Source organism: Pelmatolapia mariae, linkage group LG7, assembly GCF_036321145.2.
Source record: "Pelmatolapia mariae isolate MD_Pm_ZW linkage group LG7, Pm_UMD_F_2, whole genome shotgun sequence".
Taxonomy (NCBI): domain Eukaryota; kingdom Metazoa; phylum Chordata; class Actinopteri; order Cichliformes; family Cichlidae; genus Pelmatolapia; species Pelmatolapia mariae.
In genome coordinates, this window is record NC_086233.1 from 8,290,502 (window position 1) to 8,318,498 (window position 27,997).

Sequence of the window (27,997 nt, forward strand, 5' to 3'; positions counted from 1 at the left end):
AATTTCCCCACACAACCATCTCTAGTTTTTACAGTGAATGGTCTGAAAAAGAGGAAATAACCAGTGAGTGACAGTTCTCTGGGTGAAAATGTGTTGATGATGGGAGAACGGGCAGAATTCTTTGAGCTGAAAGAACAGAATCGATAATTCTAAGAAGCACTTGTTACAACCAAGGTGTCTACAAGAGCATCACTGAATAAGTTACAAGTTGAAACAGATGTGCTACAGCAACAGGAGGCCACACCAGGTGCCACCCTGCCAGCTAAGAACTGGAAACTGAGGCTACAAGTCACATGGACTCACCAAAATTGAACAAGATTGCCTAATTGGTCTCGATTTCTGCTTTGACATTTAAACGGAAAGGTCAGAATTTGGTATAAGCAACATGAAAACACCTTGCTGAGTCTGTACCACAAATAATAAAGACAGTTCTGAGGGCGAAAGGGGGGGTATAACTCAAAATTGGCAAGGTGTACCTAATAAAATAGCCAGATACCATTTTAGTCTAATGGCACATACACAGTAACCCCTGCACTTTGCTCTCTCTCTCTGGTGAGGGACAAATTCAAATTATAGATAACAGTATAACATTCACGACATTATTACACATTGATTGATTAAATTATCTGCAAATTCACATCCTGGAAACAATTTTGTTAATTAACGAAATGAACAAAATGTCCTAAATACGGTCACCTTTCTTGTTGCTGCCTTAGCTGAATGACGCTTTTTCTGTCTACACCTGTCCTCCCAACTCGGTGCTGGGCAGTCTCTGCCTGGTCCCGAAATAGATAAGTTCCTTTCAGATCAGGTAGACACTAGTGTGTGATGGAGTGTTTGAAAAGCTGTGGAAATAAAAGTTTGTCACCTAAGCTAAAAAGAGAAGCTCACACACACAGTAGAATCATGATGAATATATTGAAAGATTAAACATTAATGAATCTCATTTAGAATATGTGGAAGAAAGCGTGATAGAATTTGACTATGTAAAGTCACACGGTATACCAGGAATAACTCCATGGAAGCAACCTGAGCTGTGCGAGTTAAGCACGCTACAGTACGAGACATATTTGTCCTTACTCCTTACATCAGAAAAACACTGATGTAGGCACAAAGTGACGGCTCAAATCACAGTGCGAGAGTCTGTGAGACTGTGCAAAGGTGGGGGCACTGAAAGTGAAATATGGCACAGCTGACATAACTAAGCAGCAGGCGACCACAGTCACTCGCTAAGAGACCTCTTGTATGTGGCTACATGTGGTATAACGTATATCACAAGCCCGGGTTGTACTCCACCACATGCTACTGCTTCCTCTAAAAATGACAATGCAGCTTCATGGATTTATTTATTCTTCTGTAAAAGGATCTTGTTTTTATCACGAGTCATTTTAAAAGCAGGAATTTAATTGCATCAGAGCCCACAGATGCTAAGCTCCACCCTCTGACATCCAAATTGCACCCTTCCCTTATAGAGCTCATCTTCCATCCCCTTTTCGGCTTCAGATCCATTCTCATATGTCCAAACATATATAGACTTGAAGCTCCTTCTCTAGGACTTTTTTAAATAACTGCAGCCATGACACAGTAACTTGTGCTTTAGAGTATTTAAACAGGGGGCATGCATTCATCAATGACTTAAATCTTAATTAATTAATTGCTTTTTTAATTGCTACAGCACTCTGGTTTACAACACCATGAAATCTATTCATACAGCTGTATTTTAATAAATCTCGCATTGTTTTCTCTAAAGAATCACTACATTTTTTGGGTGGTGTGATATGGATTTGTCCACATTTTCATCATATTTAGTTGACACAGTGGATTGCAAAAAGGACCTCACCCATACCCAGTTCCTTAAATGATTAGATAACGGGTCTGTTTCCTCACACTTACTCATTTAACCCTTTGATTTCACAGGTTTCTGAGTGAGGTTCTGGAGGCCTCTGGTGTGAAGTCAGTCAGGCAGCTGCAAAATGACTAGTTCAGTTCTGGCTTTGACGTTTTGTTGTGTGTTTCATTCTGTGAGCGTTTGGGGAATGTAGTAAAATGAATGCACCTGAACAGAAGAAAAGACGAAAGCCATTCAAACTGGTGTACTGTGCTTTCTTCCCACTCTGTTTGCTTTGTAGGCTGCACTGTAGAAGTTGTTTGTTTTTGTCCCACGTGTTAAATCTTAAAATAATATTATTTATTGTATTTCAAAGTATGCCAGCTCATGTTATTATTATTCTCATCTCCCAGAAGAGTATTGAAACTATCATCTGGACAGTATTGTAACATGCTTTAATTTGCATCATAATTCAGAAGTTGACTTTCCTCTCATTATATCCTCAGATTCAGTCTGAAAACTCGCTGGACAACCAAATCAGACCAGAAGACAGTCTTCACTGACTCACTGTATCTCTATGTTTGCGGTCTGGCTTCCTCACAATGCACTCCAGCCCTGGTTGAGTTAGCCAAGGTTTCTGGTAGAGTCCAAAGTTGGGTCCAGAAACGACAAGAACTTGTTCTGAAATTGCTCAAAACCATGTGTAACAGTAACACTCTGACCGGACCAAAGGTAGAATGAAAAACAGGAAACATATTTTATTTTCTGTCTCTTTGTTACAGATCTTTTCTTTGCTATATTTTGCCAGATACTCCAGCTTTGCCATAGTGTTCAGGAGAGCCAGAACCACCAACTCGCCAAGCAGGTTTTTGGTGTGAGACCCAAACTGGAGCTGCGCAACATCTGGCTGTTACCGAATGATATCGAAGCTCTGGCTTTCGTAGTTAATTCAGCCGATCATAATGACATCGGTCTGGACTTCGGAGCGTGCTCCATGGAGCTGGAGTGTTTAATAGTTCTGGCCAGGTGTCAGGGCATTCATAACCTCAGGTGAGGCTACACAGACGTTTACGAGTTACAGTAGTTAAAAAGTAACAAAAACCGTCCAAAAACCTACGTGTAATTTTTTTTTAGCTAACCTAAATAAAACTAGCAAAAATAAACTATTAATTACAATACAAATGTTTATTTTGATTTTGAGACAAGGGTTTTTATTAGAGATGGACCGATCCGATATTACGTATCAGTATCGGTCCGATACTGACCTAAATTACTGGATCGGATATCGGAGAGAAATAAAAAATGTAATCCGATCCGAAGTATCACAAAATCATCTCACAAAACGCACTACTTGGCCTAACCCAGCTCGGCGCATCGAAGCAGTATGCGTCACGTGATAGAGCGGCTGTTGTCTGCCAGACCTGTCGGTCTGTTGGAGCATTTGGAGCCTCGCTACATGCTTCCTAAGGCATTTCATGTCGGCGAAAACTATCCCAGAGAAGTAAAGCAAGTGTGTAAGTTCATCCCTGAATGTTTGCATAGTATTTCCACGTTAAGCTTAACAACTGATATATTGAGCCACAGCTGAACTGGCCTTCGGAGTTCCATATTGAGGTGAAAAGGAAGCGATTTGTCCCGTAATTCAGCTAGAATTAAAAAAGAGACACAAAGCTGAAGTTATTCTGTCTTTGCTGCGCAGTTGCATCTACTTCTCTCATTCACTCCCCCTCCCTCTCCTGTTATTACTTCAAACATGTAACTGATCAACGATCAGTTGATCGGCTTTACTGCCACAAGTCCCGTCTTTCTTATTTGTTTATCGCCCACTTTGCGCTAGAAAGAGGAGACCAGCAGATAAACAACAGCAGCACGTTTAAGCGTGATAAGCTGTTGTTAGAATTTATTTAATATTTCTTTCTACACCAGGATCTTTTTCTGCGTAGCTGACGGCTGGTAACTGTGCAGGGGCGGATCTAGCAAAGTTTAGCCAGGGGGGCCGATAGGGCATGAACAGGGAAAAGGGGGGCACAAAGACATACTTTTCTTTCTTATTCTCATTTAAAATATCTAGCTTTTAATAAATAATTATCTGAATCTTACACCCAAAATTTTAATCTGAAGTAAAATGTATAGAAGTCCATTACTGTATATAGTAACTATTAAGTCCAATATACTCTAGTAAGCTAGTACTTTTTCCTTTGGGAATGTACAATCTGTGCAGTCTGCAATTCTGTTGAAGAAAGATGTTGAATCTATTTAATTATTCTTGAAAAATAATTGATTTCTGTGCATTTTTTTTCACACTGCATCAAATTAAAGTTGATTATGTCAATTAAGCATCATGAGGTGGAGGGTGGTTCCCTTTTTTTTTCTTTTTTTTTTCTGCTGGGAGTTTTCAACCCTATTAGTTAGGTTGCTTACTCTTTAAAATACCAGAATAGGGAGGATGGAGTAAGTTTAAGTTTATTAGATTGATTAGTATTGCTTAACTATGAAATATTTTGGGTGCAGTGTATTTTTTGCACACAGGTATAACAGAATAGCTTTAGTGTTTTGTTTTGTTTTTTTGAGTTTGAACTTATACAAAATGCAGCAAGATATTTAAAAAAAAAAACAGTTTTATTGATTAAAAAACACACTATATCGGATTCATATCGGTATCGGCCGATATCCAAATTTATGATATCGGTATCGGTATCTGACATAAAAAGTGGTATCGTGCCATCTCTAGTTTTTATTATATTACTGTACCAGCCTGGATATGTTCAATCTTACAGGTCAGCATTTATTTGAAAAGGTTTCACAAGTTTATTCATATGATATTTGTGGGAATGCACTATAGGAGCATTGGAAAGCCATCACTGTGACACATGAGAGTGTTGAAATGGACAGTGTTGATCTGTCAGAAATTGTAAAACCCATGTTTAGCCCACGGACATGCAGAGAGAGGACTAGTCGCACAGCAGCAGTGAATGTTGTTGTTGATAGAGCTGCAGCTTTGCCTTTGACATTCCTCAGCTGACTGGCCACCTGTCATACAGTGACAGTGAATGAGCTCAGTATTCTTGTTACAAGAAGACAGAAAATAGTCTGCACTCAACTGCAAAAACACAACCACTGATTCTTTGAAAGTATTTCTTTATCAACTCGAAAAAGAATGTTGTTCCACACAAGTTTGCACTTGCATGTCTTGGGTGGGACAGGGCCTATCTGTTTAGCAAAATCTGTAAGCTGCACGTTGTCATGTCACATCGTGTTAGTCATCTGTTTATACTGCCTAATTCTGAAAGTTGAAGCATCTTTATTGTTAATTTTATATAATTATGCACACTAACATCTAATGTCTGTCTAGCGGGAAAGCTATCCCTCCTTAGTTGCTCTTCCTGATGTTTTCCTTATCCAAAACAAGAATTTAATGACAAATATAGCGTAACCTTTACATATTGTGAAACTAAGATATCTTGGTATCAAATAAAGTTGCATTGACCATAAAGATTTCAGCTCAGACATTAAAAGTAAAGCGAGACAGTGTCTGAAAAAGTGCTACAGCGATAGCTCATTAATCTGTGTGTAAAACAAACCAAAACCTCAAGCATTTTATTAGGAACTCCGATACATCTGCTTGTGGTTATAAAGAGAACCAGTTACATACAAGTCATAAACTGTAATGATAACTTGGAAAATTAGAATGAGGAAAAATGTGACTGTACACAGCAGTCTATAAGTATGTTCAGAACAGCAGCGTAGGAACTCTATACACAGAAAATATCTTGTTGACAAGATGCAGAAGGTACCTGAAATAGATATTTACAGCTGTGGTGAGCAGAAAATGTTGTTTTAACGACAGTGGGTCGATCCTTCTGTGCAGACTAGAACTAGTGAACAGTCAAGGGTGCAAGCAGAACTTATCAGCTGCTCTTTACAGTTCTCACATAGTTACACCATAATTATTTCATGTGTATATTTTATGTCACCCAGGCACGTGTAAGCTATTAAACTAGATTTTTTGGGGGCAGTCACCCAACTCTTAATCCTAAACCCAGTACCCGGTTCTTGATCTTGACAAATATGAAAACAAACAGAATACCGGCACATTTTTCTTCTTATTTCATTTTGGACATGACAAATAGAGACCAACCATACATAGAACCAGTTGGGCTCTAAACACCAGAGAGCATACAGTGTGAGAGAAAGCATGTGCAAGAAAGCATGTGGCAGCCTTCCAGGCTGCCACCTGGAAGGCAGCCAATGAAAAAGCTATTATAAGCTATTATAATAAGCTATCCATCATTATATGATTTAGAAATGTGAAAATTATAATTCAGAAAACTGCTGTAAATCCCGAAACCATGTACAAATTATACAAGTAAAGCAAACATGATATAACCAGTGTTCAAAAAGCATCCCATCAAATTACCTCTGTCACGGGGATTTAGTTCCAGTTTATTCTGGATTACATAGAGTGAATTATTAACCCTGTAAAGCCTGAAGCATGGATTAATGCCAGACATTTGATTTTCTTTTAATTTGACAAATTGGACAAATGCTAACAACTAAAAAAATAAATAACAGTTTCCATGTATGAGGTTTCATTTTTTTTTTGCATTTTTTGTGTGTGTTAAAAACACAAAAGGTCTCAAAATCTCATCTATCAAATACTATACAGGGTTAAAAGAGATTATAGGTTACAACTCCAAAGCTCCTATAAACCTTACTTTGGCTTTCAGTTTGCAGTCTGTGACGCAGGGAATCTAGTTTGATTCCCTGCGTCACAGAAATCTGTCTCTGTCACCATCTCTTTTTTTAATATATGTTAATGCCTCCTTATTTTATTGTTATGTTCAGACATTCAGACTGACATTTAAACAAATAGATCTCATCTCATATTATGATTCTGGGAATCTGAGTCTGTTTTATCCTCTTTAATTAAAATACTACATTCAAGAAAAGATTAAGCATTGGAATTTCCCACCTGGTGACACAGGGAATCTAGTTTGATTCCCTGCGTCACAGAAATCTGTCTCTGTCACCATCTCTTTTTTTAATATATGTTAATGCATCCTTATTTTATTGTTATGTTCAGACATTCAGACTGACATTTAAACAAATAGATCTCATCTCATATTATGATTCTGGGAATCTGAGTCTGTTTTATCCTCTTTAATTAAAATACTACATTCAAGAAAAGATTAAGCATTGGAATTTCCCACCTGGTGGCTTAGATAAAAATTGCCGAGAAGAGTCATAAATACAATGTTTTTGGCATGCTTGTTATAATTGAACTGTATTCGCTTTGTTTTCATTAGCTGGTAAGCTGCCAATGAAACCAGCGTTCCCACTAGGGGCCACCCTCAAACGATAACTACACAAATAATTAATTTGTAGATAAAAACATAGCAGCATCAAGAAATATTGTCAACTATAGAGATGCTGGTAAAAAGCAGGGTTTTCTTTAATTGCTGCTTTGAACTGATGGTTTTTTTTTGTTGTTGTTGTTGTTTTTTGCAGTTTCTAATCCGATGCTTCCTTGTGAATAATAATAACTTCATTGTTATTCACCATGTTTCCTTACAGTTTTCACAGCCGCAAGTATGGGGACAAGTTTGCTGAGAAGTTGTCGTCTGTTTTGCCTAAATTCACATCCCTGAGAAAACTAGAGTATGTTTTATTGTTTGGTTTATTCTGGCGAAAAATATATTAAAGGTAATTGTCCCTTAACTACAATAATTACCTGTTTGATGTTTGTGTTCACAAGATTTTCTGGTGCCAGCCTGACTGCTACTGGAGCAGCTAGTTTGGCCTCTGGTCTTCAGGAGTGTCCACACATCACTGAAATCAAGTATATCTTCTGTTGTTCAATATAGTACACGATTAGTTTAACTGCTAGATTAACCAGATGCTTTTAATAATGCTGAGCTTAAAGTTTCTGCTAATTTTTCTTCTTTTTTTCAGCCTAAGTGACAACAATTTGAGGGATGAAGGAATCAGTCACATTGCTGAGATTTTTACCAAACTACAAAACCTTTCGAATGTAGTGTAAGTTCTCACATTTCTAATGCAAAGACTCGTCTGTACTTAACAATGCAGAAGACTTTGTGTGGTGATCATATGTGTGTGCGCTTCTTTGTAGGCTGGGACGAAACAGCACAACCCTGAATGCAGTCGACTGTCTTATTAAGACATGTTCATGTTTGAACATCCAACATGTTCATGCAGAGTATGACCACACACACATGCACACAAAGTGGCGGTTAAGGCACAGTTATGGCACAGGGATTGTTGTTTAAATTAAATAAAAATTACACACACTTTAACTCACTTTTGTCAGTAATGTTCACTGCACTATGAATATTTTCTCAGTCATAGATTTGAGATTCCTGAAATTCAAAGTAGCTAATTGCTATTGATAAAGTTATAATGACAAGACCAGATAAACATAAGTGTGTCATAAATGTGTACTCCAGTCCAGGTTATTTTTCTTTGCAGGGGGATCAAAGACTTGACAGTAACTTTCTTCCAAAAGTCAGATATGAACAGGTGACTTTTATGCTTATAAACTAAATAAAGCAATAAAATGAACATAGTAAAATTCTGAGATATTTATATTTTCCGCTCTACAGCCATAAATCTATACTTGAATCAACAATCAGGTAAGATATGAAACCAATAAGTCGGTTTACCGTAACTGCCTTACCAAAGAGCTTTGCCAGTTTCCTTGATGAACTTTGCTCCTTCGTTGATCTTAAATGGGTGTCAGCAAAATGTGCATTCACCTTGACTGTTTTTTTTTTTTTTTGGCTTCAAAAGATCTTGACTAGAAAGGACGTTTATGTGCATGTTGATTTAAATGTGACTCTAAATGTCACAGTTTAGTTTTTTTTAGATTTTTGTATCGCATTATGCATTTGCATTATGATGGTGTCATTTTTCTCCAGCTTGCTGAACCAGAATTGGAACAAGTCTGAGATGCAGAAACTTGCTGAATCCCTGGCTCGATGCCCTGCTCTGTCTGTCCTAGAGTAAGATTTCATAAGTACACACCTTCATAATTAGAAAAACCTATTCAGAGCATATGACACAGCCAACATCAGTAATTAATAGAATAGCAACAATGTACTAGTTATTGACTTACTGTTTTCCCTCTGTTATGGATTAAAGTAGTTGAACAATCTGCAAACTACACTGTGTGCATATTACATTGGTAAATGAATGCTAGCCATAGGCCTGTCAATGTGTGTGGCTGTTTTACTGTATGTCTTTGCACTCTAGTCTGTCTGGAGGCCAGTGGGATGAAGAAATTTTAAGGACACTGACTGAGTTTTTGCCAAAGTTCAGCATTACTGAAAAGATCATGTAAGACTAGGTTTTAAAAGAAATCAATTTTTGGTGTTGTGTTTGCTGTGCACTTTGCTATACCTGCACATAAAACCCAGCAGCATTTAGTTGATGTTTTACAATCTTTTCTCAGCATTAATGACAGCTGCTCATCAGTGGAGGGTTTGGTGGTTCTGACTGCTCTTCTGTCTGATTATCCTCCTGTGATGGAGCTTCATATCAGGTACAAACACGCATTTAATCTTAGCAACCATAGTTGCAGGAACTTTTTGACATACTGTACCAGGAAATGCAAAATTAGATTTATGTTAGAGTTATTGCTGTCATCTCTGCTATGTATCTGAATGTTTCTTTATGTTGCAGATTACAGGTTCCTGTTAAGGTGTCTATTGTGTTTGCTAGGAGAAGGGAAAAACCTGCAAGCGGAATATCCAAATCTCTCTGGTATGTTAATGCTTCTGTATCACAAGCTTACAACAACAATATATTTGATGTTGCAGAACAACAGTAGGGTAGGATTTAGAATGAGTAAAGCGATAATTTTAAGCTGGTAACCAACAGACCATCAGTTATTAAGCAAAAAGTTTTAATGTTCTAATTGTTATAATGGGTTGTTCAGGTATATCCTTTGTCCAATAATGATATGTCATCAGTACTAATGATAATCATTCAGCTTTTGCGTCTTTCAGCCTCAGCTTCTGCAATCTGCATCCTGCTGATCTGGAAAGTGTGTTGAGATGTCTGGGAACCTCTTCTGATCTCACTATGCTGGAGTAAGATGAGCAAGAACCATGAAAGTGCACACACCATTTTACCATGGACAGATAATAAAAATAGGACCATTTCTAATTAGTAGATAATAAATTTATGTGTATAAAGACTAGAAAGTTTTCAGGGGGAGCCGTATGAATACAAGTGTCTACAATTACGAAGATAATGGTGCAAAGAAAGGAAAGATATTTACAAAGTGTGTCGGGCAATCAAAAAAAACTTTCTACTACACATTTGTGTTAAAAACTGATGTCTTGGACATTATTCTAAAAATGACAGTGTATGCTCAGTTTATGAAGTAGCTAACCACTACATCCTAAACCCCCTCTTAAATGATGCACCATCATGGATTTTGCTTACAGGTAAACTTTAGATAGCTTATACAGTGCTTAACAAATTTATTAGACCACCTGTCACACACACATATTTATTATATATAAATATTGTAAATAACTGTAATTTGTAGTATTAATAGAAAGAGCTCAACAAATGTATCACATTTAGAGGAAAAAGAGACCACTGTTCACACTCATTACACATTTCAGGTGTGTGTGCACTACTGATATTGATATACTGACTCATTTTTGTCATGTTCTCTTGATAAATGTACAAACACTGAGTTGTAAAGCATTTTTAACCTTTCTTTTCAGTTTGTCTAGTAACTGTTTAGGCAACAAAGGTCTGAAGAAGTTGTTGGATTTCCTGCCTCGTCTTAGGAAAATCCAGGAAATTAAGTAAGCTCACACACATGCATTTATTTTCTCTGAACCGAGGCTGGAACCGGTCATAGGTTGGCATAGGGTTTCTGTGGGGGGGTAGATATTTGGACAGGCTGCTAGTCTGTCACAATGCTCACACACAATCATTATAACTAATAATTAATTAACAATTCTACCTCTTTTAAAACTTTCCTTGAGATATTTATAGCTAAAGATACCAACAACTATATTGTAAGTGACCCTGGTGGCAGAATTTCCCTCTATTGCCTCTCTAGTAATTTGCGAGTATTTCAATAGAAAGATGACTCTTTGTTTTTTACATTGAGATATACAAAGTAAGTAGGCAAATGGTAAGCTATTTTCTCACCAAACAGGTTCCAAACTGCCAACACCAACTTCCTTGTGCTCATTGCTTTTGTTTTTTCCAGTGCCAGTAAAAATGACATCAACATGGAAGGGGTGGTAATGCTGGCTGCAGCTCTATGCTCATATAACACCTTAACAGAAATTCACATCAGGTAATCTTTGTTTTACATTGTAGCTATTTAATGATACCAATAGCTGCTTTACCCAACCGTTTGTGCCACTTATCCTGGTCTGGGTTTAAAAAATCTATCTGTTTGAAAAATACTATAAATACATAAAATACTACATGTCATATACAGTGATGGGAATAACTGCATTAAAATAAACAGCGTTACTAACGCTGTTACTTATTTCAGTAACAGATAATCTAACTAATTACTTTTACTATTGTTAAAACACCGTTACCATTACTAAGAAAAAAAAGCGGTGTGGCTGTGTTACTATTTTTAAACACACAGATGGTTGACGCTTATGTCATCTTACCGGGGGCTAGGGGTGCGAAACAATCGCAGGAGTGCTGCTGATTGGCTGAGGAAGAGTAAAGTAGTCATGGTAAACCAACCACAGGCAGACTTGGGCAGATGTTCATACACAAACAGATACGCACAGTGATGAGACAAAGTGAGAGCCCAGATAATTCAAAGGAAGTATTTTTTGAGTGGAAGTACAGAAATTATTTTTTTCTTAAAGAAATAAAGGTTTAAAACATAATTTAAAACCGAGGCAAGGTTTAAAACATCTAGTGTGTTGTATTGTTCTACCTAGAGTTTATCTGATTGGTGTTTTATTTCATATTTTCACAGAGTAACATTTGAATAGTTTAGATTAGTGTACAATGTTTCTCATTAGTTCCTTCTGTTAAGTGCCCATTTATTTCATTTATATTTTCAGTTTTATAACAAACAGTTGAATATATATTTTAGTATTTTCAAGTATGTTTAGCAATTTATATGTTAGTATTTTAGTAAGTTCCACTAAGAGGGGATTCTTATACATATTTAAACATTTTTTTAAAGTAATGCAATAGTTACTTTTCCTCGTAATTAGTTAATTTTATAATATTGTGACTCAGTTACTAACTCGGTTACTTTGTTGAAGAAGTAACTAGTAACTATAACTAATTACTTTTTCAAAGTAACTTGCCCAACACTGGTCATGTAGCTTTACAGTAATCAGTCAAGTTAATTATAATTGGCTGCTGTGCTCTGTTGGTTTTACAGTGGCGGAGGCAAAGAGGAAGTCAATCTAAAGTTCTGCCCAGATGAAAGGTAGAAGACCTGCATCTATGCAAAAGTTCACACAGTCTGATTCTTGTTGTCTCCATTTAGATTTTACATTTAATAATCTAACTCTCTACTGTATTTCTTTTTCAGTGATGACAAGCAGCAGCTAAAGATGTTCCGGTACAGTGAGCAAATAAAGACATGCAGAAAAGTACAAATCTGACCTCTGACTATGAAAACAAAATAATGATCTCCTTTTATTTTTCTTTCTAGAGTAAAGGACAGCAGCATCCTACCATTTGATATAACCAAAGTATGTAGAAAATTGGTCCAGAGTCGCTTCCATTGGGAGTTAGAGTAAGCTTTATTATTGTTCTATCTGCAAATTATTCAACAGTATTTAAAGTAGTGACTGAACACGTTCATGTTCATGCACTAATGTGTTCTGTCAGGTTGTCTCAGTGTTCACTTGCCGACAAAGCCATCGAGAATCTTCTCAAAATGTTGCCAAAGATGACGTCACTGCAGAGACTCAAGTAAGGCATACACGCTAATGCAAGTATTAATAATAACACTGGATTACAACCTGCAATAGACAGTCAGATTATTATGGATTTAAAATGTTATTTTTTTCTAATAACAGGAATAACAGTTTATTCTGTATTCCTAATAGTGTCAGACAGAGCATCACATCTGCAACCGATGCACTCAAGCTGGTTAGCTGTTTGAATGACAGTCAGCGAGTGACATCAGTGGAGCTCAGGTACAGTGAATACTTTTGTGGCACTCATCACAACACACCATGCCATATTTGAGTGTTCATATGATGCTCCTTTCCCTACCACACTTTTTAGTTGTAGCTGCAATTACTTTAATTCTCTAACTGATCTGTTTTGGTTAATTGCTGCTTTGATCTCTTCTTTAGCCCTCAGGGTGACTCCTTCATCAATTTTGATGCAGTGAAAGCGGAACAAGTGAGCTGCAGGTCTGTGATCTGCAACATTTTCAATGCTTACTTACATAGATCTGTAGAAAAGCACAGGTTAATTAAAGATTTTATGGTACTCATTGAAAAAGACAATATTATATAGTGTGAAGCACATTGGATGTCCTGTATTTTACAATCTGCCGTTTTAATCACCACAGAATTAGAAAGTTCAGGTAAAAGAGGACATCTTACAATAATTACTATAACTAGTAACTAATCAAATTCATGTGCTATGTTTTCTTTCTGTCTCCCTGATTGTGTGTAACACAGGTTAACTCATTTTTGCCTGAAGGGTGACCACTTGAAGAAACTTCTTGAGATCCTGCAGCAGGGTCCCCAGCTTTCAGATCTTGAGTATGAGCCACACAAACATTTAGACACACAATCTTAGAATCATAACCACACACCCATGGAGCCATGGATAATCCAGTGTTTTCTTCCTGAGCTTTTATCCAGTAAGGATGCTTAGCTCTGCTTTTCTTTCATCACAGTTTGTCAAGTAACCAACTGGAAGATGAAGACGTGAGCTCTTTTGTGCATTCCCTACCAAGGCTAAAAATCAGCACCTATGTCAAGTAAGACTTTAAACATATTAAGTTCTATATTAAATATAGAGCAGAAGAGTAAAAAATACTTAAATGTACACGCACCACTGACTTTATTAGTTAACCTGTTTAAATGCTTGTTGACACAAATATCTAATCAGTCAATGACATGACAGCAACATGTATTTAGGCATGTATATAAGGTGAAGATGCCCTAATGCAGTTCAAAGTGAACATCTGAATGGGTTAATGAAAAAGGTGATTTAAGTGATTCTGAACATGGCTAGGTGTACCTAATATATTATCTGCTGAATGTATAATAAAATCAATCTCAGGTAGACTGAGAGTATGAAGCTACAATATTTAGAAATGATGTGTATTGTAGTTAATGAGTAAAATATAGACTAATTCTTTTCTTTAATGAATCTTCATGTACAGTCTCAGTAACAACAGACTGACCCAGCTGGGGCTGCTGGCTGTGGCCAGCACATTGTGTACCTGTGCTAATGTCTCTGGTGTGGAAGTCAGGTAAGTCTGCACATAGGAAAGAAGTTAATGGAATTCTTCTAAATAATCTATAATGAAATATTTGTCCATGTCTCTCTCTTTGTCCATGGACTCTACTTTCTGATGTCTGCTGGTAGCTTGGGAGAAGAAGAGCGATGCCTCATCTGGTTCAGACAAAATGAAACTTGTGAAAAAACTCTGAGGTAGGAGTTCCATCCAAAATTTCAAAACACTGACTCTGATTCTGAAATAGTGCCCGAATTACCACTGAGTCCCTTTGATGAGGTGAACACAGCGACTTGAGTAAAAACACAGAATTCACACCTACAGCAAAAAAGAAACCAGTAAAAATTTTACATATTTTCATTTCAGATAAAGTAAAAAAATAATGAGCTGATGAACTCATTAACACTCATGAAACTTTAGCACTAATGTTTAGTGCTAAAGCGCAATAGCACTAAGTGGTGAAAGTCACCTCAAATGCAACTGATTGGGGAACTAAAGCTAAATGATGCCTTTAAAAAGCAGGGGAAGGCTTCCAGCTCTCACTCTCACGTAGACAGGAAATTTTAAGAGTGTTAAAATGTTGAGAGGAGGCGTGAACTAATGCAGAGGTGCAGAGCTCCATGCAGCACTAGTGTGCAGACAGAAAAGAACAAAAGGAAACTTACATGTGGTCTGATTGTATAAGTCAGCAGCTGATGCATCCAAAGTAACAAAGTGTCATTGTGAAAAAAAAGACAGACTCTCTGCTTTGGCTTTGTAATGTCTCCTGCGTGAACTCTCTCTACATCTGAAGGTTCATGCACTGAGTCGGTAAACTGACTGACTGCATCAGCAAAGATGAACGGCTGAAAACTTCTAAATCCAGCTTGCACACTGTGGGCGACAAGGAACTGACTTTGCATGTCAGAAGTAGAGCTGAGCATAGCAGTGAACCTTAGAATGTGGTTGTAAATATTCGAAGACATAATTCGTTTCCGGTGTCTGATCGATTTTAGCTGCTCTGAAAGTACCTTCCTTAAGTCTATCACTCACAGAAACAGGAGTTCAGCATCCTCCAGCTCTCAATAAACGTCCACTACATAATACTATTACAGTGTAATTTGGGGGCTTATTAGAAGTTAAGGCGAATTTCAGTTCTTCTTCTTTGCTTTTTAAAGATTTTAGTACATTTTGGATTTGGCACTAACTTTGCAGAAATCTAAATTCTTTAATGTTTTTTTGTTTTTTTTGCCTTCTCTGCTTTTTTTCTCCATCAGAATCAGGGAAGGTAGTTTGAAGCATGAACATCTGATCCGATTAGCAGATATTGTGTCCAGTTGTCCCCATCTGGCCAAAGTGGAGTAAGTATCCCTCAATCTTAAGACAAATTTTTGGGTTTCATCAGATAAAAACATTTGTCTTCTTTTTAATTAGTAATTACACTTAATAAAACTGGTTCATAAACTGACTACTTGTAAAATATGGAAAGATCACAACAAGGCTATATTTCTTTGTTAACATTTTAGATTTGAAACTACCAGCAAGAAATTGCCTGATTAATGATCAAGTAACTGACCTCACAGCCCATTGCTCATTCAGTGGTGCTAGTTTCAGTCATTGTGCAAATGTTCTGTTTATAAGGTTTGGGGAAACCTTAACTGCAGTCAGTTAAGACTGAAGAAGTCACTTGGATGAGTGACGAAACGTTTCTCCCACTTAAAACGCTAAGATGAACTTTTTGGGATTTACTTACCAGGATGATTGAGAATGCATCAAGACAGCAAGGAACTGATTAGAAATGCATCTATTATTTATTAAAAGTCTCTTTATGTTAAGAGTCTCAGGGTATTCAGGGTTTAACCATTCCTTTCTGACCTCCATTATCTAACCATGATCAGAAAGTACATAGTGATATGTCTGTGGTTCATCTGCAGATTAAACCACAGCTTACTGGAGCAGACTGAAGATTTCCTACAGCTGCTGAGCTTCAGTCAAAGTGGATGTGTTTTCAGGTGAGACAAAAGAATCTTTACTATTATCTCTTCTGTCAATTTTTTCGGGCTTTTTTCAAACTACAACTTATCCAAATCAGTCATGGCTGTTCAGTGAATGGCTGTTAAAGCACTGAATTATAATGAGTGTATTACACGTGCTTTTCTACTCAGTATTGAGGAGCGTTGGATCAGCGCTGAGAAAGCTGTTGGATTAATGCTCCACTGTTTGCAACTCAATAGCAATATTCAAACTGTCAGGTAAGATATGCATATAGATGCAAACGAACACACATATCAGGACATGCTCCTTTTAAACAAATCAAATATATTATAGCATTGCCCAAATAAAGATACAGTATGTGTGTCAAAGCTGTGAACTATATTCATTTTCCAGGATTCATCAAAACACACTCCACCTGACCAATTCCACTGGACTGACGGCAGACAGGTAATGATTATTGTTTAATGATTGTTATATAGACAGCAGCTGTACTCTTCGGGAGTTTATTGATTAAAGTGTAAATATAAAATAACAGTTATTTTGAATTTAATGTTTCTAGAAATCAAATGATTCAGATTTTTGATTTGTGTCTTTTGCTTGTTTGTTTGCAGTGATCCCTCTGGAAATGCAGCTCAATCGAGTGCCATAAAGAAAATTGGGTGCTTTTTTATTTTATACATTCTATTTTACATTTTGATGATACCTGCAAGAAATGCGCACTTTGATTACAGCCTCCACGCACTGCTATATTGCTCAGTGCATATGCTATATATTTAGCTTACCTTGCAGGCAAAAAGAAAAAGCCCACTGTTGTAAAGGTTGCTCTTTTTTTCTAGTAAATTGTATTAATTTACACCACACTCTGGCTGAATTCCTTTGAAAGCAAAGACAGTATAAAGGGAAACGAATTCCTCTTATCTCTCTGCTTTAGCCTTGTGGACTGTGCAGTAAACGTGTATCAGCTTACATCCATAGAGAGTGTCATCCTGAGTTGTCCATTTCTGACAGAACTGGAGTAAGTAGTCACATTTCAGTATTTAACATTACCATGTACTCTGTAGTACTCAAGGGAAATAAATTAGTAAAAAGAAAAATATGTTTGTTCCCATTCAGTTTTTCCCACAACAGCCTCGGTGTAGAGGGAGCTGAGTTTCTCTGTTCTGTTCTTCCCCGGTTGCCCAATCTTACTTCACTCAGGTCAGAACCTTTTCAAATTTGACCAACATGACTTTTAAAGATCTCCTATAACAACTATTGTCTCTGTCATCCACAGTATTGCTTCCAAAGAGAGTGATGTGACTGTGCTCGAGACATTGTCACAGGTCTTCCTGCAGCCTAACACAATTCAGCACTTAAAGTGAGCAACACATTTTAGAACTTGTCTGAAGCATTTTTAGAATATTAATTTTCAATCCCCTTATTGATTCATTCATTTAGCAACACTCTTCCACTGGACAGTACAAATACCTATATGGCCAATGCTCCATTCAGGATATCTGGGAAATTAGAGCATTCATAAAAATAATAATGATAATAATATAAAAAAGCAGCTGTGGACTGCATGATTCCAAAACCTTGGAAAGTTGGCCATATCTCAGATTGTCATAACTGCTGTTAGGATTATATAATGTCCCCAATTTAAGGAGGAATTATAACACTTTCCTCTATTTTCCTTTGTTCGGTCACCATCAGTACAGCTAAAGACTGCTCCACAGCGTTACCTATAGTGCTGTGCAAAAGTAATGAGCCACCCATTATTTCTTTGTAATATGTTTCCAGCAAACCAGATTTTCTTGTACCTGAACGTTTTTATAGGAATGTTTTTTATTCAGCCATTTAACACTGACGCAGAAAAGACACTCAAGGTGAACCAGTGCTGTGCCTACACATAAAACTTGGCAAAGAACCATTTTCATTACTAGCAGCCTGGAGCATAATTTGTCCTCATTTAGTTGATATATGTCAAAGATAGCACAGTTTCAAAGGCATAAAACAGTATTTTTCATCAACACGGTAGTTCCCAAAGAGCTTTTAGTTGGAAACTTGGTATATGTATTTAACAAGTGTAGTGAAGACGTGGAGGAAGAAGTGACAGGCTCATAAAAAACCCAAATATATAAGCCATTCTTAGTGAGGCCCAGAATAAAGGCCCAGTATGATAAATAAACACCTTTCCCTTCACACTCCCTGGTGAACTGTTTTCATGATCTTCTGTGGACAGGTGGATCCAATGTAGAGGGTCACTGCTCAAAGTAATGTAAAGTAATTAAAGGTGATGCAGTAAATTACTTAATTTCTCACCAAAGGAAGGATTTGTTACAATATTTGTTACATTACATTCATGTTACTCTGTATAATGACCTAAATGCATTGTCACCAGTGTTGGGCAAGTTACTTTGAAAAAGTAATTAATTATAGTTACTAGTTACTTCTTCAAAAAAGTAACTGAGTTAGTAACTGAGTTACAAGATTCTAAAAGTAATTAACTACTTGAAAAGTAACTATTGCGTTACTTAAAAAAAAAATGTTTAACCCTCTGGGGTCCAAGTTATAATTGGCCATTTTTACTACTTTTGATTTTACCTTTAAAAACTATTTATTTGTCTTGTTTGGTATCATCCTTTTCAGCACAACCTCACGTGTCTGAATTTACAGTTATGTTTTTATTTTGATATACTGTATTAACACAGTTGATCTAAAATCAGACAAAAAACATAAAATCAGAGTAGAAAAGTGATATTTTTTACTGTAACAATCACAAACATGTTTATTGAATCATATTTCATAACTTTAAATGCAAATATTAATTGTCAATTTTAAAATCATATGCACAAGTTTTGCAAATAACAAAGTTATTTGCAGCCATTTACCTTTTACCCTTTTTTAATAACCATTTCAAACTATTTATATAACAATCAGCTGTTCTGCATTCAATAAGATGCCACACAAATTATTTCTGTCCACTATAAAGGAGAACATCACAGCCTGATACCTGCAGGTCTGACAGCAGCAGGTGTATCACTCCTTTTTCTACCTGGAGACAGCAGTCGCCTCATTGTTCTGACACACAACAGAAAACTATCCACAACACTACACACTAACTACACAAGACAACACATTAACTACACACTCCAAACACGCTAAATGTCACAAATCTCTCAACATCTCAAAACTCGCTCTCTCTCTTTTTTCTGCTGTCTTTCTCTCTCTCTCTCTCTCTCTCTCTCTCTCTCTCTCTCGCCGTCACTCCTAAAACTTCCCCCTCTTCCTAAACACCCAAATGTCATGTTGCCATATCATTTTTTGATTGGTCGACATGTTACATTTTTCCACCAACACGAACGGGCTGTTTTTTGTTTTGTTTTGTTTCTTGTTTTTTGCTCATAAGCAGAGAGTGCTTGCTGGCGCTGTCCTTAGACGTTAAATGTGACGAAACTATTGAGGAAAAAACACTCGTATATATTGTTTATCATGACTCTGGTTTTACGTGGCCTATCAACACAATTTAAAAACTGGTATATATCACCTTGTTGCTTTGTCATCTTAAAGTGGTCATGTGATTGGCTTACCACGCTACTTTATTCTTCCTCAGTCAAACAGCAGCACTCATGCAATTGTTTTGCCACCTTAGCTCCAGGTGTTGTGCCAAAAAGTGATCGTCTACCAGACAGTGATTGCCGCCCGCGGGAGCGCGCGCAGCTGCTTAAAGCTGTAGCGCCCAGATTACTTACATAGACAGCTACTTCCGTGCAACTGATATAAGGTGCAGTAAGATGAACACAGCTTCAACCGTCTGTTGAAAAAGTAGTAACGTGACCGCATTTTCTTGTTAGTAATGGTAGTGGCATTGTAACGATAGATAACGATAGTAATTAGTTAGATTACTTGTTACTGAAAAAAGTAACGCCGTTACTTGTAACGCCGTTATTCCCATCACTCATTGTCACATAATTAACAGTTGGCAATATAAACCTTAGGCTGCAGTTCTACACACCAACATAAATTCCTATCCTAATGAAGGTACACACATACAATCTTCCTTTTAGTTTTTATGGGTGATCACAAAACTGACAACACAGAGCAAAGATGAAATCCAACCCAAAGAGAGTTTAAAGTTATCACAACAATGATTCAGCTGTAAAATAATGTATAAGTAGAAATGGTGACTGCAGTGCTACAAGCCTCGTTATTGTATTTGTTAGCTGAAGTTCGGGGTCAGGCCGCTGGGCTGAGGTTGGCGTACACTCAGGTTTAATATCACTTTTGGATCTTGGCTGCTGTGTGTGCAAATGCTTGCAAAGAGATGAACTTGTGGAACGATTATAATCTAGTAATTTTTGTCCTTAATGCACTTTGAACTTCACTGTTGCAGGCTTGTCCTCTTGTGCAAGTAATGTAATGTCCACTATTTTTCTCCTCCTGGCACACAAAGTGAAATCAGCTGATTGTAGCACAAAAACAAGAAAAATAAAGGCTTGTTAGATGTTTTTTGTTTTTTTTTCCTTTTTGTCTGTCTGGCCTACTGAGCCTTTGTAATGCAAGTAGCAACATAAGTAAATGTAATGTAATACTAAATTTAGTAATATAGTAGTAATATATTACTGAAAAATGTAATGTGATTACAGTAAGAGTTACTTCAGAATGTGTTATACCGAGCGCTGGGTGGCTCTAACCATCCTCATTTTTCTTCCAGTCTGTCGGGTCATCAGATTAGTGAGACGGCAGCTCAGAATATGACCACATTTCTGCCCTGTCTACGATCACTCAAGTAAGCATTTATGATATATAAGATGAGTGTGGATGTACTTCTGTACATGACTATGTGAAAAATAATGTCTAGAACAGGGGTCGGCAACCCTAGGCACGCGTGCCACCGTTGGCACGTGAAGGGTTAACTGATGGCACGCACGACCATAGCTGGACTGGCCATCGGGCATTTGCTCGGTGGCCCGATGATTTTTTTTTTTTTTTTTTTTTTTAACGGTATAAACAATGAAAGGTGGTGGATTGGCCAGATGCTGGCCGGTTTGTAAAAATAACTCAGTTGTTTGGTGGTGGCTATGGCGGAGCTTCCACAGATTCAGTAAAATTAACAAGTGGTGGAGGCCAGCAGGTGGATGAGGGAGAGGGGAGGCAGGAGGAGCAGAGACCCGAGGCAGCCGCCGGTCCGAGTGTCAGGTGAGCTGAACTTCAGGTAAGAAGTTATGACCTGCAGTCTATCTGGGTCAGATATAAACCAAGTTTAGGTGGAGTTTATTTTCGTTGTGCTGACTTTTTACAGTCAGTTACAATAATTCGTACTGCGTGCTAGCTAGCATGACGGAGTTTCTATACAGCTGGGTGGGTGCTATGATTTTACTGATAGTGAACTTTATTTTATCCATAAGGTTAGTTAGTAGAGTTGCCAACCGTCCCGTACAAACGGAATCGTCCCGCATTCAGAGAAATTATTACGCGTTTCGTGTTGAGCTGAGAAGGAACAGTTTGTCCCGTACTTTAGCTAGAATGAAAAGAATATGGGCTCAAAATGTGGTCATAAATATTTTGTACTTGTAAATCAGTTTTGTACTTGTAAATCAGGATTTGTATGTGTAAAAAGAATTTGTGTGTGTGTAAAAAAGATTTGTGTGTGCGTAAAAAATATTTGTGTGTGCGTAAAAAAGATTTGTATATGTAAAAAAGATTTGTATATGTAAAAAAGATTTGTATGTGTAAAAAAGAATTTGTGTGTGCGTAAAAAAGATTTGTGTGTTTAAAAAAGATTTGTGTGTGCATAAAAAAGATTTGTGTGTGCGTAAAAAAGATTTGTGTGTGGACTTAGCCAAAAAAAACCCTGCAAGTTACAAGTACGAATTTTGACCCTATTTTTCTTCCTTTCACCTGATTGGTCAATGTCATGTCAATCACAAATGTAATAATCCAATCAGAGAACAGATGGGTTTGGCTATCGGAGGGGCACTTTTTTGAACTGCAGGTCCTTGAAGGGTAATACAGTTTGAAGCTGGAGGATCTCTATATAAATATCCGATAGCAGCTAGGTCCGCTAACTTTCAGCAGCTGTTGAAAGGATAAAGTTGTGGTATGTCAGTGGTTAGAAATACCATCATTACTTTAGGATTAGTTTAACACAAAGTCAGGGCTGACCCGGGACCATTGCTGTGAGTCACAGTGCGCAGCATAAAAGTCCTTTCACATCGGAAGCAGGATGTGCTGCTAATGCTAACTGCTAACTAAAAGCAAAGGATCCAGAATTTGTTGCGCTGGCTGCTGGGCTCTGTGGGTTTTTGCAGCAGCTCTACCTGTACTAGATGCACCTGCTCCTTGTCGTTTCTATCTCTGACTTTATGTCCTCTACAAGAGTTTCGGGGTTTTTTTGCTAGTTCTTCAAATGTTCAATAAAAACATGTATGCTAATTCATAACGAAGAAAGCTTTGTAATGAAGACTGTCATTTCCAAAACACTGCCCCCCCCCCCCCCCGCGGTCCGCAGCGCTGTTGAAAAGGCTGTGGAAGTCCCTGTATTAAGCACGTAGACCTGTCACACAAAAATCACCAAACTCGGACAACCACAGACTGTTTTCCTTCGTGGTGATGAAGGAAAACGCAGGGTTGGCATGTAAAAGGGCATTTATTCCCTTCAAAGACCTGCAGTTCAAAAAAAGTGCCCCTCTGACAGCCAAACCCATCTGTTCTCTGATTGGATTATTACATTTGTGATTGACATGACATTGACCAATCAGATGAAAGGAAGAAAAATAGGGTCAAAATTCGTACTTGTAACTTGCAGGGGGGTTTTTGGCTAAGTCCACACACAAATCTTTTTTACGCACACACAAATCTTTTTTACACATACAAATATTTTTTACGCACACACAAATTCTTTTTACACATACAAATCTTTTTTACACACACACAAATCTTTTTTACACACACACAAATCTTTTTTACACACACACAAATTCTTTTTACACATACAAATCCTGATTTACAAGTACAAAATATTTATGACCACATTTTGAGCCCATAAAAGAACGCTGGATTTATTCTGTCGTTACGCTGCACAGCTGCATCTTCTTCTCCTGTCATTCTCTCCTGTTTCTACTTCAATCATGAAACTGATCAATGAGCAGCTGATCGGCTTTTCTCTCTTGTTTGTTTATCGCCCACTTTGCGCCAGAAAGAGGAAACCGCCGGATGTCGCGCTAAACAACAGCAGCACGTTTAAGCTTGATCAGCTGTTGTTAGAATTTATTTAATATTAATTTCTAGTATCAGCTGATGTTTGCTGGAGCCACAGCTGTAAAAGCTGCTGGTCATGATGGTGGTTTGTATATCTGGTGAGAGGGAAACATGCAGATGAAACCAGGAGATGCCCTTACTGAATCATCAGAGCTGAACAGGTGATGGAGAAACAGGTTTACCTTTTAGGTGACATGAATGAATTGAAGGGAAGTTATAAACTGTTTCTGAGAGAATTAACACCAGGATCCTTTTCTAAGTAGCTGACAGCTGGTAACTGTGCAGGGGCGGGTCTAGCAAAGTTTTGCCAGGGGGGCCAGGTAGGGCATTAACAGGGAAAGGGGGGCACAAAGAAATACTTTCTTATTCTGATTTAAAATGTCTGGCTGTTATTAAATAATTATCTGAAGCTTACAACCAAAGTTTTTATCTGACGTAAAATGAATAGAAATCATACATATACCAACAAGACAGTGTACATCACTGTCACAACAGCATTTGTTTTCATTCAAAGGCTTTATGGCTTTAATACCTGGTGGGCCGGTCTTTAGTCAAAATGCCCGGGCCGTTTTTTTGTCCCAGTCCAGCCTTGGGCACGACATGCAGTGAATTAATCTGAGAAGGTGCATCAAAAAATAAATGGCCGGGCCAGCAGTGCACATCGCAAATCAGCTCGCATAGACACATTAGTTGTGCCTCTTCTTAATGACAGTATCTTAGCTAACAACCTCAACTACCAGATTCAACTTGTAATTGGCTAAAAATAACTTAGCCTACTGGTAAGAGGGACGTTGTCAGCTTTCCACATTCCGACACTTCAAAAGCTTCAGGAGCTTTCCGCTCATCACAGCATCAGCACCACGGAAATACACGGATACATCCGTAGACTCGAGACACAATGCATTTTTGGGACTTTCAGGTGTATGGACCAATGTTTTATTTTCTGATCAAACCAGAAATCTTTAATGAGCAGCTAATTTGTCTCGCATTAACTGGCTGAGTTAATGCCAGTTAATGCGACATCGAAGCAGCTGGAATCCACAGATGTGCGTGTTCATGGAGCTGCATTTTCACCTGCTGGACATCACTACCTGACAAGTTTAACTGTCTTCAGAACATTGCAGAGGCCTTATTGACAGTATTTGGCTCTACATATCTGTGTGAGCAGATTTTCTCTCACATGAGTGTCCTCAGGTAGCCGTCTGAATGCTGGACACTCGGAGACCCGTGTCTCTGAGTGGGAGACCAGAGGTCACATTAACATGTGTGTCTCTGTATTAACAAACATGCCATATTGGCCCAGTTTATTTTTCTTATCATTGTTGTGAGGAGACCATAAATAGCATTTGTATTTTCTGTTGTACAGTTCATTTGCTGTTATGGAGTTCTTGTTATGGATAAAAAGTGTCTTTTTTTGTTTCAATATAGCTGATAACTATTCGCTGATAGCTGCCAACATCTGCAAACAAATATAATTCTATAAAGTGGTTCTATATAGAGCGTTATTAAATTTATTGCTAATGCAGTCATATGGCACACTGACTTCTGAGGAAATTTTAAATGGCACTCGTCATCAGAAAGGTTGCCTACCCCTGGTCTAGAATATGAACTTATATTTAGGCTGCTGTAAAATGTTACACACAGTGAATAAACATTTGTTCACAATGGAACTTTTCTGCTGTAGTCTTTCCCACTGTGTTTTGCCTGGAGGACTGCAGCTCATTGAAGCACTGGGACAGTGTGTTATTCTTGAAGACCTTTGGTAAGGCATGCACACACACAAATATAACAATACAGCTGTTTTTTCTGTTGGATAAAATAAAGAAGCTGTTAAAAATTTCAGTTTTTTTCTGTGTTTTCTGTGCACCCTAAGTTTGGATTCTGTGGCACTGAATGAGGAGAGCAGGATGTGTTTGGCACGAGCTCTAAGAAATATCAACTCTATTCGCCGTCTCAGGTAAGAAACACTCTCAGTTTCTTTGCAGTAGTCAGAATCCAAGAGCTAAAGTAATTCTTGGCTTGTTCTTTACCACATAGTCTTCAGGATTTATTGAACAGAGATCAAAACTCTTCCAGGCAGTCATCTTTGCTGTTTTCACTACAGTGCACTTCACTCTGCATTTACACTATAATGCACATGCTGCTTTTTGTCCTGCAGCCACTGTTGGTGCTGTTTGTCATACCAGCATGTCATCAGGCTCTTATGAACCTCATAATTAGTTAGTAGAATCTGATCCTACTAATCCCCCCACCCCCCACCCAACCCCAGGGACAAATTTATCCCTTATCGTTCCCAGTTCTCTCATAGTGCTAAGCTGTAAAATGTAGCTGGCAAGGTGCCTGGTCAGCACATGTCAAAGCCTTTTATGCATTTTAAAAATACAGATCATATTTCCATGGCTATAAATCCTCATCAAAATACATATCTACCTAACATAACTAATACATTTTGTGTGTATGCCAGGCTGAATGAGATTATCACAGCAATGGACAATCTCAGCGTTGTGGATCTCTTGGCTGCCACAAAGGGACACGCACATTTAGAGCAGATAGAGTGAGTCTTTCATTCATACCTAGCGCTCACTGCACATTACCATTCACATTCTGTCAGTCTGTCATTAAAAAAAGAAGAAGCTTGGCTTTGAGAATGTTGGATTTGCTCTTTCTCAGGTTGGAGGGCTGGAGGATGGCTTGCAGAGGAATAGAAGAGCTGAACAGGCTCATTCCGAACTGGAAAGAGCTCAAGAAGATAAAGTATGTACACAGGGGGTGGGAAAGATGGAAAGTTTGTATTTTACTGATCTCCAAAACATTATAGCTGCATTTCGAACATGTTTTTTCCAGGATATGTTCACCTTCACCCCAAGAGAAATAGTAATGTTTTTATTAATGCTTTAAAATACTTTATGTTTATGTCACACGACCAATCTTCTGTAGACTATACTCATGCCAAGTTCCATTTATCCTGTCATATACAACATGAGTGTGAAGTAGTTTCTTTGTCTTTTTTTTTTAAACAATCCAATAATAAAAATGTTAGTACATGCTGGGCCATAAATCAGAACCACATGATGAGACGTGCAAGTCATTCAGAATGTTACAGCAATTTTATCGGCCCTTTATGGGGACCAACTGTTTGCACTATGCAGCAGGTTCTTCCTTCCAAGTGTGTTTGACTGACAGCCACAAAATTCAATCCAAAGTTCTTCCAGTAACTAATGCAATCTATCCCATAAGGACAAAAATACTGGGCCAAATCTCGTAATCTTTGAATTCAGGTGTTTTCAGTCCATTTGCCACAGATGTATCAAATCAAACACCCAGCCATGCAGTATGTCTTTGCAAACAGTTGTGAAAGAATAAGTCAAGTCAGCTTGTGAAATTTCTTTGGTCCTAGATATTCCGTGATCAGCTGTAAATGATATTATTGCAAAGTTGAAGCGTTTAGGTAGTTTATGGCACAGTTTCAAAGGGGTTTCCAGTTACCTATAGAACAGATTTAATTGAGCTATATCAATCCACTGTTATGTGTAGGGTGTCTATTATCCATATAATTTAAAAGTAAAGTTTGAGTTAGGGTTTGGCACCATCAAGTGGAATAATCAAAAAAACAAACTATCGACAGAACACTTTACATGGTCCATTAACAGTTATTAAAAATGAGTAATTTTGCTTTTCTTGCTGTGTGTGTTTATCCTCCAGGCTGTCAAAGAACCTTATCAGTGACCAATCAGGAGAGAAGCTGCTCGAGGCTTTGAAAGTCTGCAGCCACCTGGAGGAGCTCTGGTGAGAATGTGTTTCATTCCTGTAAATGTGCTTTTGGCACTTGATTGCAACACTATGCAAGAGTTTGTATGTGCACGCACTTGGCTAAAGAAGTGCACAAAATAAGCCCTCAAAACTTTTGAGTGAACATTTTAATCTTCAAAATTGTTTATTTTCTTTGGAAAAGCTGAGTTTTATATATTTGGCTATATCATTAATTGGCATTTAACTCATGCAACTCAAAGATTGTTTTAAAATGTACATATTTATATGTCTTTTTGTGCACTCTTCCAGTCTGTCCGATAACACACTGGGAAACCTCACTGCTGCCAGGATGGCCCTCATTTTCCCATCATTGAAACACCTCAGTGTGTTAGAGTAAGTCTTATCCAGGGTTATATGTTCTTATTGATATGTGTTTCTCCCCTCACTTATTCAGCCTTTTTGTTCTTCTGTATTTCTGTGTCATTTGTAGCATTTCGCTCAACCATATTGACCATGAAGGCTCCAATAGCCTTTCCAAAGCCATAATGTGCATGAAGAACCTCAAAAAGATTAAGTAAGACTTGTTTGCTTTGATTATTTTCAGAATCACAGCTCACATAGGTGACTACACTTACTAATTGTTTTTTGTCTTTTGCACAATAATTCAGCCTGACCTCTGTTGGGACTTCAGAGCTGCGTGCTGTTGTAGCCAGTCTGGCTCACTGTCCCCTCATACAGGAAGTTGG

General features: G+C 37.7%; 1 protein-coding gene across 1 annotated transcript in view; it reads left to right on the top strand.

Annotated features, from left to right (window-relative positions):
- Positions 1-27,997, top strand: part of nlrc5 (NLR family, CARD domain containing 5) — a 38,823-nt gene that overhangs the window by 9,204 nt on the left and 1,622 nt on the right. Inside the window, exons 12-53 of the mRNA XM_063477732.1 lie at positions 2,335-2,560; positions 2,637-2,878; positions 7,403-7,486; positions 7,584-7,667; positions 7,781-7,864; positions 7,959-8,045; positions 8,315-8,365; positions 8,449-8,478; positions 8,764-8,847; positions 9,098-9,181; positions 9,297-9,386; positions 9,527-9,607; positions 9,853-9,936; positions 10,585-10,668; positions 11,082-11,171; positions 12,240-12,287; positions 12,393-12,422; positions 12,516-12,599; positions 12,695-12,778; positions 12,916-13,005; positions 13,168-13,227; positions 13,501-13,584; positions 13,722-13,805; positions 14,214-14,303; positions 14,420-14,485; positions 15,545-15,628; positions 16,202-16,279; positions 16,433-16,519; positions 16,656-16,709; positions 16,874-16,921; positions 17,194-17,277; positions 17,376-17,459; positions 17,536-17,619; positions 20,956-21,030; positions 25,186-25,263; positions 25,375-25,458; positions 25,966-26,055; positions 26,172-26,255; positions 27,204-27,287; positions 27,561-27,644; positions 27,742-27,825; positions 27,920-27,997. Coding sequence (XP_063333802.1) covers positions 2,335-2,560; positions 2,637-2,878; positions 7,403-7,486; positions 7,584-7,667; positions 7,781-7,864; positions 7,959-8,045; positions 8,315-8,365; positions 8,449-8,478; positions 8,764-8,847; positions 9,098-9,181; positions 9,297-9,386; positions 9,527-9,607; positions 9,853-9,936; positions 10,585-10,668; positions 11,082-11,171; positions 12,240-12,287; positions 12,393-12,422; positions 12,516-12,599; positions 12,695-12,778; positions 12,916-13,005; positions 13,168-13,227; positions 13,501-13,584; positions 13,722-13,805; positions 14,214-14,303; positions 14,420-14,485; positions 15,545-15,628; positions 16,202-16,279; positions 16,433-16,519; positions 16,656-16,709; positions 16,874-16,921; positions 17,194-17,277; positions 17,376-17,459; positions 17,536-17,619; positions 20,956-21,030; positions 25,186-25,263; positions 25,375-25,458; positions 25,966-26,055; positions 26,172-26,255; positions 27,204-27,287; positions 27,561-27,644; positions 27,742-27,825; positions 27,920-27,997 — 3,549 coding nt within the window. The remainder of the gene's footprint in view (positions 1-2,334; positions 2,561-2,636; positions 2,879-7,402; positions 7,487-7,583; positions 7,668-7,780; positions 7,865-7,958; positions 8,046-8,314; positions 8,366-8,448; positions 8,479-8,763; positions 8,848-9,097; positions 9,182-9,296; positions 9,387-9,526; positions 9,608-9,852; positions 9,937-10,584; positions 10,669-11,081; positions 11,172-12,239; positions 12,288-12,392; positions 12,423-12,515; positions 12,600-12,694; positions 12,779-12,915; positions 13,006-13,167; positions 13,228-13,500; positions 13,585-13,721; positions 13,806-14,213; positions 14,304-14,419; positions 14,486-15,544; positions 15,629-16,201; positions 16,280-16,432; positions 16,520-16,655; positions 16,710-16,873; positions 16,922-17,193; positions 17,278-17,375; positions 17,460-17,535; positions 17,620-20,955; positions 21,031-25,185; positions 25,264-25,374; positions 25,459-25,965; positions 26,056-26,171; positions 26,256-27,203; positions 27,288-27,560; positions 27,645-27,741; positions 27,826-27,919) is intronic.